The following is a 16,628-nucleotide window of genomic DNA, read 5'->3' as shown; positions in this document are numbered from 1 at the left end:
AGTCGTGTGTGTGTGTGTGTGTGTGTGTGTGTGTGTGTGTGTATATATATATATATATAGAGAGAGAGAGAGAGATGTGGATGACTATAATCTATAATGCTCCCTATCTAAGGTTAAGCATTTCGGAAGTGATATACAAATTACCATTAGCGTATAAAGCGATGCTCTTTGTGTAAACAAACTGAGCTTAAGTATTTGGGCAATGTCAAAACATTGTTAATTCACTGCCCGCATAGCAGCAGCCATATAGCACAACAGTTAGAAGCTCCGACTATCAGGTTTCGATCCTGGCTTGAGGTAGTTGCTTGTGTAGCCACATTGACTGATGAGCTGTGAAACACCGAAATAGTACTGTATGTGGATGACTATATATATATATATATATATATATATATATATATATGATTTAACAGCCCACTATTTGTTTGTAAACAAACTGATTGTTAGAGCACTGTTGCGATGGGCAGGTGTGGGCTTAATATTCACTCGAGGAGAAATATTTACGGCACTGATTCGTGGTCCAATACCGACTGTCAATAAAACTGTTGTAGGTTCGATCCACGACTGAGGAAAGGTGTAAGTCTAGCCGCAACGAAACAGTACTATATGTGGATGACTGTATATATATATATATATATATATATATATATATATATATATGTATATATATATATATGTATATATACATACACTAGCAGGGTGATCCGACGTTGCCCAGGATTGAACGATGATCAATAAATGTTTCACACTCCCATATTTTTATTGTTACCGAAATCAATAAAATACACCATTCCTCAATCAAATTGAATAATTGCCTACTCCAATTGGGGACCCATTACAATGCACCAGGAGGTAGTTTCACATGCGTCCCCTCAGTGACTAAGTTTTCAATATGTTGTAATCTACATTGCACTGTAGAGAACCAACTGTTGATTTTTTATAAAATTATTTTCATATATGTATAATAGCTTGCATTAAAGTTTTAAATGCAAAAGTCAAGTATCATGGTTCACTTGTGCTCTAAACAGAAACATTCATTTCGAATGCGCCTTGTCATATCAAAGAACTTGCTGTTGATTTTATATGTTGGTCCTTCCCGCTTGTGTTGTAATAAAGCTGCTCAAATGCACTTGTGATGTTAGGCTGTGTAAGGTGTTAACTTTGGTTGAAATCGCCTGTTCCTTCTTTCGTCGGATTATTTTGATTATTGATACTTATCGAAGATATTCCGATACACAACCTATCCAAGAACACTGCCAGATACATAAAGTACATTTATGTGAAATTTCAATAAAAATCGGCATAGCTACACACACACACACACACACACACACACACACACACACACACACACACACACACATATGTATGCATACAAGGACCCAAGTTTGCCCAGCTGGGCAAACTTGGGTCCTTGTACCGGAAAAATATCCAGTAAATAAAACGTTGTTTAGTAAATCGTTATTTATTTGCATTTTTTTTTTTTTGCATTTCACCAAACATGGATATAAATATCACTAAAATATCTTCTGGGTCATAAGTTTCATTTTGGTACCTTACTTGCCTGGGTGGGTTGCCTCTAGGCCGAGATAAACCGCGTCTCTTACACACACACACACTAGGAAAATTTATAATAAGATATATATATATATATATATATATATATATATATATATATATATATATATACTAGCAAGGAGACCCGGTGTTGTCCAAGATTAAATGAAGATCAGCAAATGTGTCACCCTCCCTTGTCATCAGAATCAATGAAAACGCCCATTCTTTATTCAAATCGATTGATTGCCTACTCTAGTTGGGGACTATCCATTCCCCCCTCCCGCATTGTACTGAGAGTAAAAAATTTCACATGCCTCCATTAGTAACTTACTCTATAATACATTGTAGGGAACATTGCACTGTAGAGAATCTACTGTTGATTGTACAAAATTATTTGTAAATAATGACTTTACTTAAAGTTTAAAATGCAAAAATCAAGTATCATGGTTCAATTGTGTTCTAAAAGAAACATTCGTTTCGAACTAGCCCCTGTTCTATAAACGAATTTACAGTTGATTTTATAGGGTGGGCCTTTCTGCTTGTGCAGTGATAAGACTTCTCAAATGCACTTGTGATGTTAGGTTGTATAAAAAGTGAAATCGGTCTTCCTTCTTTAATCGGATTTTTTCAATTATTGATTTTCGATACTTATCTGATGCGTTTCGATACAAGACCTATGTAAGAACATTTTCAAACACATCAAGAAATTTTTAAAAATCGGCCCAGCCGTTTCCGAGTTCATAGGGAACGAACTCACACACACACACACACACACACACACACACACACACACACACACACACACACACACACAAGGTTCCTTTATATAATTGTAAACAACTAGATAGATAGACAGATTTTATCGTTCCACCTTGTAGAAGTTATTGCCCCCAATGATGCTGGGTCAAACAAACCTAGGAGAAATAAAATAATGAAATACTATGTACACACAGGTGCCCTTCAGATCACCAAAGTTAAGCAACGTTGAGCCTGGTCAGTACTAAAATGGGTAATATCTGATGAACCTTAAGTAAGGCCCTTTATCAAATCTCCAATACTAACGATTACTACGATACTATCCCATTGATTACTGTACACGCAATAACTCTCATCCCCAAGTGGCTTACTGGCCTTGATAAGTGGTGACCACCATGTAAAAAAAAAAAAAAAGAAAAAAAAAAAGATAAATAAAAAATTTGTTTCAGAAATATGGACAAACAAAGCAACACTCTAGTGAAACCAAGGACACAGATGCATCATTAAAGTTGGGCGAAGATATTTCAGTTGAAGAGTTCGACCATATTCATTTAGTTAGTTTAAAAACAAAACTCAACATGCTTATGCAACGTAGAAAAAAAAAAACTTATGGGCGGAGTAAGAAACGCATGCCTCCTAAAAAATGAAAATAAATATTAAAAAAAAACAAACTTTGAAATGCTCAAAAGAATCTGAATATTTGGAGACCATTTATAAATTGTGTTTAATACCGTTTGTTAAAATTGCACAAAAATTGGAGGCATCTGAATTTTCATGAATGGCTTCCACCCGTTTTTACCCGTTTTTACATAAAACTAAATTAAACTAAATACAGCCCACATTACGACCCTTACGCCTAGCACCAGAGTTTCAAAGTTCAAAACGATCAGTTAATTTAAGAGTGTATCGTGTATATATATATATATATATATATATATATATATATGTGTGTGTTATTTTTGTTCTATTTTTTTATTACCGTTTTATCTGTTTGGTTACATGTTTCGGATGTTGGACCATTTTTACGATCCAACAGCCTCGTCAGACCTTACAGAAAACCTGTTTGATCGTAAACATGGTCCAACATTCGTAACATATGTAACTAAACAGATAAAACGGTAATAAAAAAAAGAAAACACATATTTGCTCTGCAATAGTATTGAGCACTCTCTTCAGGTTTTTACTAATTACCAGTTTTACCATTATATATATATATATATATATATATATATATGTATATATATATATATATTAATTTTATTTATACAAACATTAATGGCTACATATGTGCATACATGTTTCTGTAATCACCCACGTTGGGGGATTACGTCTTCAGGCCAAGAACTACCTTCAAAAGTGACATTTCCACCAAATACATTTTTCTATTTCGTTTATCAAGTTAAAAATACAACCTGGGTGGGAGTCAAAAAAAACAAAAACGGTAAAAGGATGAGTGAGGTCTATGAAGATGATAAACTTTTTTTTTGTTCTTTTCCCCCTCCCCCATCTAACTTAACTTTTGGCTTTTTATGGCATAGGGTTGAGAGTTTCGTTTTCTTGTCTTAGAGTCTGTAAGTTAATAACCTTAGCTATGGTCAACCAAGTACTGACCGGTGCCTTTTTAATCTACCTCCACCCACACATACACGCAACACACACATAACACATCCATACACAGACACTGCCAACACACACATACACACATTAATCCATATATTCAAAAGCGAATCCATGCTGAACACTTTTTGTTTTATTTACTGAAACTAGACAATGATTCTGAAACTACGTAGAAGATAAAGTAAAAGTTACATTAAGGTAAATAAAAAAATATAAATAAATAAAAATAAAATACATAAATAAATAAATAAATAAATAAATAAAAATAAATAAAAAATATATAAAAAATATATAAAAAATATAATAAAAAATAAATAAAAAATAAATAAATAATGTTTATCATCTTCATAGACCTCACTCATCCTTTTACCGTTTTTGTTTTTTTTGACTCCCACCCAGGTTGTATTTTTAACTTGATAAACGAAATAGAAAAATGTATTTGGTGGAAATGTCACTTTTGAAGGTAGTTCTTGGCCTGAAGACGTAATCCCCCAACGTGGGTGATTACAGAAACATGTATGCACATATGTAGCCATTAATGTTTGTATAAATAAAATTAATATACCTGCTCTGTTCACTCATTGAGCACTATTTTGGTAGACACGTGTTGTTTCATTGGATGTACTTCTAGGAAACTAAACTCTACTGGCTATATATATATATATATATATATATATATATATATATATATATATATATATATATATATATATATATATATATATATATATATATATATATATATATATATATATATATATATATATATATATTATATAAATTATACACACACTATTGCGTTACACACCGGTTCTCGCCAGATCGCTGAAGTTAAGCAACATTGAGCCTGGCCAGTATCAGATGGGTGACCATTTGAGAAGGTTAGGTGCTGTATGTACTGCGTCGAGTTATAAAAATTTCCAGGTTGGTATCTGGGGGCGCATTAATTCACTGGGAGAGATGCACCCCCACCCAGTCTTTGTTAAGTCATGCATTTAGGAGAAGGAAACTCTGATGTAAAAACCTGCGGTCTACTGTATACTCTGTCCTGTGGCAGTCGTCTGCACCGACGAATGTTAGCAGTAATACCAAGAAAAGTGGTTGGTTCTGCACAAAGCCTTTACCACTTTAAGCAAATCATCTGTTTGGATTTCCAAGCAACTTAGTTGTTGTGGTGGAACCTCTTACATCGAAATCAACGAGAGAGTCCATTATATATATATATATATATATAAATATATATATATATATATATATATATATATATATATATGTTTTTATTTCTTTATTAAAGAAAATGACAAAAAAATATGCAGTGACAGTCTGCACTTCTATAAAGGTTCAAGTTTTTACGTCATTCTTCCACTTTCTATCTGTACCTAAATCTAAATGAACAAAGTTTCTTTCCTAGAGCTGTCCACCTGTTAAACTCTGTTCCATTGGCCTGCTTTCTGGCTGACTACAAGATGGTCATCTTCAAGTCCAATGTAAACAATTTCTTGTTGAGCCGTCCCCTCAAATAATCAAATTATGCTCAACTTTCACCACTAGCGATCGCTACGTGGTGACTAGCGTTTACTCTTTAACCCTTATCTCCTTCAGGCCTTGACAAGTGGTGACTTCTTTATATATAAAAAAAAAAAAACAACACATCTCTCATATTAGTCTAGATAAAGTATTTGATTAAATCTTTGTTTAACAGGTGAAATTACTAGCCATGCTGGACCACCCAAATATAATAAGCTATTATGACAGCTTTGAAGAAGATGGTATACTGATGATTGAAATGGAATATGCTGATGGTGGGTGAGTAATATAACGTTCTAATCCTGTAGCCCGTTGGGCCACCCATTGAATTCAGGTTAGATAGTTTAAATCGGGGAAAAGTGAGTTTGCAAAAGCAAAAAAAAAAAAAATGATGTAAAATTAGTATCTTTCTTGCTTGCTACTCATATCTCTCTCTCTCTCTCTCTTTCTCTCTCTCTCTCTTTCTCTCTCTCTCTTTCTCTCTCTCTCTCTCTCTCTTGTTGTGTAGCGAGGACAAGGCATTCATATAACAGGGACGACAATGAGACAATTATAATCATTGCACACAGTTCATATTTATGATAGGAGCTTGATATCAAAAGAGACATTGACAGTTCTTTTTAACATAGGGTGGGGGGATTCATTATTTATGATGGAGGATTCGGTTAATCTTTAAAGGGGACAGGTAAACTTCTTTTACAAATACGATAGACAAATGGTTTAAAGATGACAACAAGACAAATGTTTACAAATAAGATGATGGCATTTATTCTTCCAATTGGATAAGATGGTGATCAGGAATTCAATTGCCTTTCAGAGTTACATTTTCTTGTTCCCCTTTCTGGTCGTTTCCAAAAGGGTTTCAGCTAACTCCACTACTGTTTCTCCACTCTGAACTAACTCCCGAACTCGACTCTGCCCGAACTCTACTCTCTGAATATATTGTAAATTACCTTTCTTTGTGACGTCAAAACGTGCTTCATCCATGTGAGAGTCCTCTCGTGGATTCAACATATTACACATGTCTCCACATGCCTTGCAACACAAAGAAAATTCCTAAATTGAATTATTGAATTGTTCATTCTAACTCTGACATAATTAATATATTTCGTTATTTCTTAACACAATTGACAATTGCTCCACATTCCTAAAATCGTATTTAAATAGGAATATGTATTCACTTTTAACTTTTGATTACTGGGTTCAATTCTAGCCTTTTCCTTTAATAAATATTATTTTCAAACTTATTTACGTCGTTCCTTTAATTACTGGGATCTGTCCCCTTCCATATATAATACTATAGATTAAATATGATTAATATTTATTATTATAATGGCCTACTATTCCAATCTTAAAATTTATAATGTTAATACCTTGAACATTTGAGAAAGAGAAAGAGAGTGTCATATACACAGTGTAAAGTAAAAGTAGCGATTCTGCCAACATCTAATGAGAGAGGACGAGAGTGATAGACAGAAACTTAGGAAAATGTGTTACCTGGCGAGTTAATTACAAATTATGGCTGACTAGCACTGTGATAAGCAATTTCATATTCCAGGCTGATACTCTCCAACATTATTTGAGGTGGCATCACCGAATTTTTGTCTGTTTTTACGTGATGCCCATCTGAAGAAATCCGTTTGTTGATAGATGAATTGCGTTTGGCTCGGTAGATGTTTCAAAGTTCAAAACGATCAGTCAGTTCAAAAGTGTATCGTGTATATGCAAATAAGCATACATATACCTAACTTAAATGTAATGTTTTTAATTCGATGTTTAATAAAATGACAAAAAATATGCACAAGTAAAAGGTAAACACGACAAGGAACTCAAGTCTTTCGTATGAGGAACATAGTTTTCTTTTGTTCTGAACAATGACTTAGCGATTTTTACCTTTGGTTTCACGACTCGTAATATAATGAATGATCGACTCGGAGAACTTTTCGTTCAGGATTTTTTAGAAAAATGATTTGCTCACTAAAATATATATGGATGACATGCAGCTCTCCAATTTAATCTTTCTCACGATTCTTTCTCTCTCTCTCAACAAGCAGTTCAGGTATCAAAATAAATGACCCGTCAATATTCTTGATTATCGATTAGAATAAGAGTATTCTTCTTAAAAATTGATATGTATTGGTGTCGGGACGATTAATTGGAATCGGAAATTGAAAAAATCGAAACTTTTAGGGCTATCGGAATCGATATTGAAATCAGGAAAAATGTGTGCCTATTTTCCGATGCCGAACCCAATTCTTTTAATTGACTTTTTTTATTTGATTTTGTTTAAAGCAAAATCTTCCACTGCTGGTAGTAATGATAAAATAATAAATTAAACTATTAGTAAAACTAAAATCTATAGATTATCCCCTACAAGTCGGTTTTTTTTTTTTTTTTTTTTTTTTTTTAGAAAATATCTGCACATTTCACATGTGTTTTTACGACAATCAGGAATGAATAACAACTCAATTTATAGATTTATAAAGAATCAAAATTGGCAATTGAATCGGAATTGGGAAAAATATTGGAATCGTCCCATCACTAGTATATACAAGAATTTAAGTCTTCCATTATATAAATTTCACCTGTTTAAATGTATGTATGTATGTATGTATGTATGTATGTATGTATTTCTGCCTAAAACTTTCGACAGAGGCGACGGATTTTCACAAAATCGGTATCGTTTTGAAGTATCGACTTTTGGACGACAAATATCGAAAAATCGACTAAATACATTAATTCCTTGACCCTTAATTGGGCAGTTTTCTACAAGGGAGGGGTCGTTTTTTTTTGTTTTTTTTGCGTCACCATTTTTGCAAGTCATCGTATCGGCTGGAATGACTTTACTTAATTTCAACGTTCCGAACTTCCGGTCGCGTCATAGAGTAAGAGTTATCAATTTTCTTTCTTTTCCACCTTCGCGTCACAGGTTCGAGCCTGCCTGCCTACTGCCACTTCTTGTTTTTGCTCAACACACACCTCCAAACACCTGGACAACGCCAGGCACCCAAGCTAGTTCATAGATAAAGAAGAGTGATTGTCTTTGTATCCGGATAATAATTTACGGATTTTCTACTTTGACATTTTGATTGGGGATTTAGTGAACATATGATACAAAGAACTTTCTTTTCAAGTTTTTTAAAAAAGAAATTTGCTCGATAGCAAGGATGGAGGGGGACAGACGCCTAGCTCTTTGATCAAATCAGTCGACCTCTTAGAAAAGAAAAAAAATGAAACTGTGATACTAACTCTAACGCAGATTTTGCATTCTTCTGAAAGAGGAAGTTTCTGGGCTGGTGCATCTACCACTCGTCTCTCCCTCTTGGATAGGGTCAAAAAAAGAGTTTTCAATCTAATAGATCCCGTTTAGTCAACTAGGCTCCAACCCCTGTCTCATCACCACGATGTTGCATCCCTCTGCCTGTTTTACAAGTATTTTAATGGAACGTGCTCTGATGAACTCATTGCACTTGTGCCCCCTCGACATACATATCCCTGACAAACCCGCTTAGCAACAAAATCACACCCCTTCACTGTTGATCCCTAAATGCCAGAAAGCTTTCTACTCTAATATCTTCTTCCCTTGAACAGCTAGGCTTTGGAATTCCCTTCCTGTTACCTGCTTCCCTAACTGTACTGATATGTAGAAGTTTAAATGTAACGTAAACCAACATCTTAATATTTCTTAGGCATGGTCCCAATTAGTAGCTCCTTACATCCTAGTGACAATTTGCCTTGTTTGGGTTGAAGATGAGTAAAAAAAAAAGAATGAAATTCACAAGTGATCCCCAGTCGCATGCATTATCCTCGTTAGGAGAGATGATGACTGTAGGTTTTTGCAACTCTTGCAGGGAAGTGTCGACGACCCACTACATACAGCGCCTGGTATTCCCAAATTAGTCACCTCACTTAGTACAGAGAAGGCTCAACGTTGCTAAAGTTCAGTGATCAAGTGAGAACCGGTGTGTCAACGTGATTATGCGATATTAGTCGACCGCTTAGCCCATATATAGGTCACATTCTGCTTTAAAAGGGAGAGGGGGAAGTATATTGCAGAAACGTCTACAACCCTTTGTGATGAAATAGTTGCAGGTTCAGACAACGGTTCAGAGATTGGTTGCAAAATTCAAACGCAAGGATTCAGCTAAGAAGTTGAAAGTTTCTCTGGAAGCAGTGGTGTAACAAAGGAGGGGCAGGGGTCTGCCCCGAGCGGCACGTTCCATTTTGAGGGGGTGAAAATAGAAAATAGAAAAAATTACAACAATAAAAAGCTAACAAAAAATCTGAAATTTTATACCAAAATTAATTTTTTACGGTCATTTTTTTTTTTTTTTTAATGTGTGTAATACTGTTTCTTTAAGCGGATTTTAGATCCTTGACTGTAATTCTATGAAAATAGATATTTTTGAGGACGTGGACTTTCTGGAATTTTGAAGGTTAATGGATCATCAACGGCTACCGGCAACAGAAGGGGGTGGGGGGCAAATCTTGCGACCGCCCCGGGTGGCAATAATAGTTGTTACACCACTGTTGTAGAAGAACTTGATTTTTTTTTTTTTTACGATAAACATTGAAGTCACCTGCCAAATCATAACTATGAATTTCCCTAAGAAGATATTAAGAGATTCAAAAAATATTTCATGTTATCTTCTTAAGGAATATGACATGCATACATACTTCAGTTGATTTGAAGTAATGACTTCTTGATTAGTTGCTCATTTAACTGTGCTTGTCTCTGGTTACGATTCTTCATGAGGTCGTCTGTTGCTTATCGTTTGTTCTCATTACAAAATCAACCAAAAGTAGCTCGGGGTCATATAAATTTCAATAAAAGTGAAACCCGAACGTGTAACATCTTTATATTAAAATATCTATCTCCACCTCTTTCTTCAACCGTCTCTTAATCTTTCTCTCTTCCCTTCTCTCCCTTTTACCGTCCTTCTCTATATCTTTCGCCCAACGCATTCCTCTCTTTTGTTTTACCGTGCGGAAAAATCCAGATACTGGAGCTATCCTTTTTTTTAAATGTAACACTGTATTCTCATATTTATTGCTTATGGGCAACGCCAAATAGAACAAAACAATGACGTTCTTGAATACAGGTAATTCTGTTCCTTCCATCCGCGTTCACAAAAATATGAAGAGAAATTATGCTAATAATGAAAATAGTCCAAAAGGATAAAATATTATATCGTAATTCACGTTTAATAGTTGTGTACATCGACCAGTTGAACCACACATTTTATATCTCCCACTCGCCTACCAAGTATAATAATATTAATAAAGACAATTAAGAGTATTTTACGACCAGGTAATGCCTGGCACCCCGGACTCTATATACCCCCTCTTAATATATACAGGGTGACCCCAAAAAAGCAAAAGCTAAATGGAGGCCATCTAGAACATATGCTGTAGAACGGAGAAAAAAAGGCCAAAGACCCTAGTGTTTTGATGTGATGTTTTGAATATAATAAACTAGTTATGACCAAAGTTTCATTTAATTCGGACAAAACAGTAAGTTTTTGGGGGGGGGGTCACCCTGTATATATGAGAAATTTTTAGATTGTAGACCGCTTCAGTCATTTCCGGGACTGACTCTATATACTTCCTTCCTAAAATATATTTGTAATAAAGTGATTTTCACATCGTAAACTCCCTCAGCCATTTTCGGGACTGACTCCATATACTTCCTTCCTAAAATATATATGTAATAAAGTGATTTTCACATCGTAAACTGCTTCAGCCATTTCCGGAACTGACTCCATATACCCCATCCCCTCCTAGAAATATATGGTACATTATCCGTGCATAAAGAGGGAAAGAGATAGCCTATTGATAATGTTTAGGCCTACATTTTGAATATCTGTCTTAATTTTTTTTTAAAATAAAATTCCCTCCAGATACCCGAACGTTCATCGATCATATATTTCTCCTGTGCACGACACATTTTAACATATTTATCTAACTAGCCTGAGTGCCTGGCGTTGCTGGGGTGTTTGGAGGTGTGTGTTGAGCAAAAAAAAAAAAAAAAAAAAAAAAGGTGATAGTAGGCAAGCAGGCTCGAACCCGTGATGCGAAGGAGGAAAAGAATGTGAAAAAAGAGTAATGTATTTGCTGTTGCGTCCATCGCCAAACCAGAAGTGGCAAAGTTTTAAATTAAGGCTAGTCAATCTAAAAGAGAGGATGATTTTCGAAAATATCGATGAAAAAAAGCGACCCCTCCTTGTAGAAAAGCACCCAGTTGAGGGTGAAGAAATTAATGTTTTTAACAAATTTTTCAATATTTGTCGTCCGAATGGTCGAGCTTCAAAATGATACCGATCTCGTAAAAATCTTTCACATCCGTCGAAAGTTTAAGGCAGACAAACATACATGCATACATACATTTAAACAGACAAGTGAGATTTATATTATAGATGTTTAATCTTTTTTAATATCTTGACTGCAAATAAATCATATTTTTTGTTTGTTTGATAGAACTCTAGCCCAATTTCTTACCAACCGAGACAAGGCCCTAGAAGAACGTGACATCTTGTTGATATTTCAACATATCGTCTCCGCCATCCGGTACACTCATGAACTCAAGATTCTACACAGGTAACAATTCATGCACTTCTTTCTTTTTTTATTGCATTTTCACCCCAAACAAGGCACAGTTCCACTTTGATGTAAGAGGCTACTATCTGGGGCATAAGTTGCAGGTATACTATGTAGGGAGTTGAGCAGCGAGATGTCCGTTCACATTACACTTGAACTTCTGCAGGTCAGTACAGTTGGGAAAGCAGGAACCTGGAAAGGAATTCCAAAGTATAGCAGTTCTGGGGAAGAAACTATTAGAGTAGAAAGCTTTTTTACATCTAGGGATCTCTACTGTGTAGGGGTGGGATTTTGCTGCTTGTCGGGTTTGTTGCGTGTATTTACGTCTAAGCGATACAAGGGCTTGAAGTTCGTCGGAGCATTCACCATTTAAATACTTGTGGAAGAGGCAGAGGGATGCAACATTACGTTGATGGAACAGAAGTTGAAGCTTTTTTTTTGCAGGTTTATTGGTAATAATGTGCTTTCGTCGAAATGAAATGTTGATATATATGAATTATATGTGTAATACTTTTAATTCATTAGATCTAGTGAAAAATGGCAGTATCGAAACGTCCTCTTATCGATACAATGCACGAAAGTCTTTTTTCCTTTCTTTCCTCAACTTGCAATAAATCCTCGTATATTCGATATTATCTTCCACTGTTCATTCTCGTTCTAAGCTGTCAAACAAAAACTCAACTCAACGCTCATGCTTTAGAATTCGTCCCTTCTAACAATTACCAATGGTGAACATATGCAAATTAATGGCATACGTTCACCAATGAGCGACCTACAAAATTACGCTTGCCTTTTCTTCTTCTTTCTTAAATTTTCTGTCGTCATTTTACAGGTTAAACAAACACGGGGTCGTTTGCGAGAGTGATGATTTCTATTACACCTAAGGACATGAAATGTTGGTTGAAATGATGTCTATGATTAGTTTATTCCACTATTATTTTTAAGAAAATAATCAGATTATCCCAAGTTGTGCGTCACCATGTGGCATTTCTGAACATTTTAAATGAACAATGAACATTTATATTATCATGCTGGCGACATTGATTTGAGTGTATGGATCTTGACAGTAAATAGTGACTGGGATTCGAGATTTTTCATCAGGTGACTGACAGAATAGCTGTGTATATATATATATATATATATATATATATATATATATATATATATATTAAGTAATGTGATTGATAATTTAAAATTTAAAAATCAAATTATAATTAAATTAAGAATCCGTTTCATAAGAAGGAACAACAACAAAATCAATTATCTGTACGATCGTTTCGGAAAACAGTGTTTTTATTGTGGTAGACATCAAGTTACGGACAATAATCATTACATATAGTTTTTTTAATAAGCAAGGTCTCATCGTCAGCAAATTTTGAAGGGTTTTTGTTAAATTTAAAAGACACCATAAATAAACCTAGCGTTAAAAGTAAGGCAGATGTATCTTTTAATTTTTCGCCTTTTAACCTTATTGAATGATGAATTTTAAAAAGGGACGTCCGTGCAATAAATTATTTCCGTTATATATATATATATATATATATATATATATATATATATATATAGCTAAATTGATGTTTCTGAGTGAAAATGAATCATTGGTATTAAAAATAAAAATTATTTAGCCTATATTACTTACTCAAACAATACGATGTCTGTTCTGAATCTAATATGAATAGGTATTATGGAGTTTTCAAGTTCCTTTAAATAGCTCAATAGTGCAAACCTAGAGCTATAAATACTTTAAATATCTTACGGTTTTATTTTTCACTGACAGCAGAAGCGGTTCGTTTATTGACTATATAAGGAAGCAATTATTTCGGCTTGTATATATATATATATATATATATATATATATATATATATATATATATATATATATATATGTCGTAAATTTGTCCTCTTTCAGATAAATTTGACGCAAAAAAAACTAGCCTGAAAAAAATAAAAGCACAAAATAAAAAAGGGGGGTAAAGAATAAAATAAATTGTTTCAAAATGAAGAAGAGATTTTATTTACAATAAAATTAGTTGGAAATTTTTCCCTTTGCGGGCATTAAATTAAAAAAACGCCAAGGTAACATATAATGAAAAAAACAACATACAGGTTCTTATATTGAAAATGTCGTATCAATTAACGAACTCAATATTATGATTCAAAATAGTAGTTCCTAATCACTCTCTCAAAACTGTAATAAATTTTAGGAACGTACTCACAAATTGAAAGCCAGTCAGGCATGTGGCTTTTTCTTTTTTCTCGATTTAAAGTCCTTTTAAATCATTATACTCCTTCCAATTACGTGCAGACCGTAGCCATGTAAAATAAGGTCGTTTTTTTTTTAATTACACTCCTTCCAAATACGTGAAGACCATAGCCACGTAAATAATCTTCAGAAGCATGCCTCGTCGCATGTCTGGGGTATTCTTTCCGGGTTTTCTTCTTTGAAGGAGGCTCGCCAAATTCCATTTTCAGCGCCGGGCAATGAAACAACATCCAATATCCTCGTCGGCGGAATTTCAAAAGAGGCCGGATTTCACGCTGGGCTCGTGACGTCATCGAGGAGCTTGCATTTCCTTTTTCTTCAAATTAAGGGGAGTTTCGTACAAACCTCTAACAATCATAAGATATGAAATGTAGAAAATCAAATATAAGAACCAGATAAAAAATAATAAAAGTAAACAGGGGGGGATGCACTATTATTGGCACAAAAAATATTCCAACTATATATATATTTATAAATATATGTTTATGTTTATATATATATATGTTTATAATTTATGTTTATATATATATATATATATATGTGTTTATAATATATGTTTATATATATATTTTTATATATATATGTATGTTTATATATATATATATATATATATATGTATGTTTATATATATATATATATATATAAATGTGGATAATTACATTTAAAAAAAAACGTGGATAATTACATTTTTAAAAAATCTTATATATACCACTCCCCATGTGGGGGTACCAAATTGGTTAAAATGGAAAATTATTCTCAACTCGCATTTAGGTAAAAATGCACTTTCGTAAATAATTGAATTCATTCAAAACATATCGCTAAAACCAAAACAAAACAACATCTATGTTTATATATATATATATATATATATATATATATATATATATATATATATACAAAATAAAAATTACAATTAAATTTACCAAAATGATCCAAGATGGTAAAATTAAAGTATATTATACATATTAAAGAATTAATCTTTATGAAGTTATCTCAGCCAGACGTAAAAGCTCGATAAAACCAAACAGTTAATAAAACATGTTAAAAAACACTTTGAAATGAGTTAAAAACATATTTAATCTGAAAAGGAAACACTAGATAAGTGGATAGTCCTTAATCCGCAGAGTTTCGAAGAAATACTTTCCTTCTCATCAGAGGGTAGGAATTAGCAAAATGCAGGATCGGATTTTGCATGCAAAAGTATTTGATGAAACAACAAGTAAGTCAAAGATCTTACTTTAAAACAAAAAAGTGAAGCAGAGGGAATATGGTGAAGAAAAAGGTGATTACATGTGAATGGATAGTCTGGTGGAAGATAAATGATCCAGTGACGGTAAAATCCAAATATATAACTTCAAGAAAGTTCATTGAATTTCCATTTGCACAAGAAGATGGTCCAAAATAATCCAAAGGCAGAAATCCATGGAATAATTCACAAAAATGTGTACAAGGGAAATAACGAAAAAATTCCAATAATATTAATGAAAGAAAAGTAAAATATGCTTTTCACTTTACTGCCGAGACATAAATATAAATAAGAAAGATAAGGGAAGAAAAAGAGAAAGATTTAAGTGGTGATAGAGTTAAATATAAAATAGAGAAACAAATGTCAAAATGACCCAGACAGGACATGTTAAAGGCGCCAAAAAAATAAATAAGGAAAAATAATATAGGTCAATTGAAATGTATAGGTCATCACTTAAAACAATGTCAGCAAGAGTTATTAGAAGACACTAAATGGAAAATAAATAAATTAATTAATAAATAAATAGAAAATGAATAATAAATAAACAATAAATAAATAAATAAAAAATAAAATATTAAATGATAAAATAAAAATTATTTAAGGGGAGAGGATGGCCGGTATCTGCAAATTCAGGAAAAAGCAAGAAAAAAAGTAAGTAAATGCATATAGTAAAATATAAGTAAATATACATACAAGATATGGAAGTGTGGATAGATTGATATATTAGATAGATAGGAAAGTTTAAAGAATGAAGCAGAAAATGCAGATAAAAAAACCGGCCATGCAAAGAAGAAATAAATAATTAAAATAAAGGATTATTAAATTATAACGTATTAAGAAGTATGTAGAAAAAACGATAAAGTTAAAGAAAAAATGTTATATATCTATATAAAAGGTAAAAGTAATCACTATGTAATTTCAAAATTGCCAGAATTAAATTTGGATTTATGTTTACAGAAAGAGATCAGTTCATTTTTAGAATTCATTATATTGTTACTTTGAGGGGAAGTAATTATAATTATAGCTTCGGTTTTGCAGAGGCGACATGACTTAGAGCCTGGAGTC

At 33.2% G+C, this 16,628-nt stretch overlaps 1 protein-coding gene across 3 annotated transcripts in view; it reads left to right on the top strand.

Moving 5' to 3' along the window:
• The window catches only part of LOC145245882 (serine/threonine-protein kinase Nek8-like), a 182,074-nt gene that overhangs the window by 43,347 nt on the left and 122,099 nt on the right, over window positions 1–16,628 (top strand). For all 3 annotated transcript variants that reach the window (XM_080107604.1, XM_080107603.1, XM_080107605.1), the window contains 2 exons: window positions 5,633–5,736; window positions 11,935–12,054. In XM_080107604.1, the coding sequence (XP_079963730.1) occupies window positions 5,633–5,736; window positions 11,935–12,054 (224 nt within the window). The remainder of the gene's footprint in view (window positions 1–5,632; window positions 5,737–11,934; window positions 12,055–16,628) is intronic.

This window comes from Euprymna scolopes, chromosome 23 (genome assembly GCF_053919585.1).
Source record: "Euprymna scolopes isolate OS-2025 chromosome 23, ASM5391958v1, whole genome shotgun sequence".
NCBI lineage: Eukaryota > Metazoa > Mollusca > Cephalopoda > Sepiida > Sepiolidae > Euprymna > Euprymna scolopes.
This window is presented reverse-complemented; position numbering and strand designations above follow the sequence as displayed.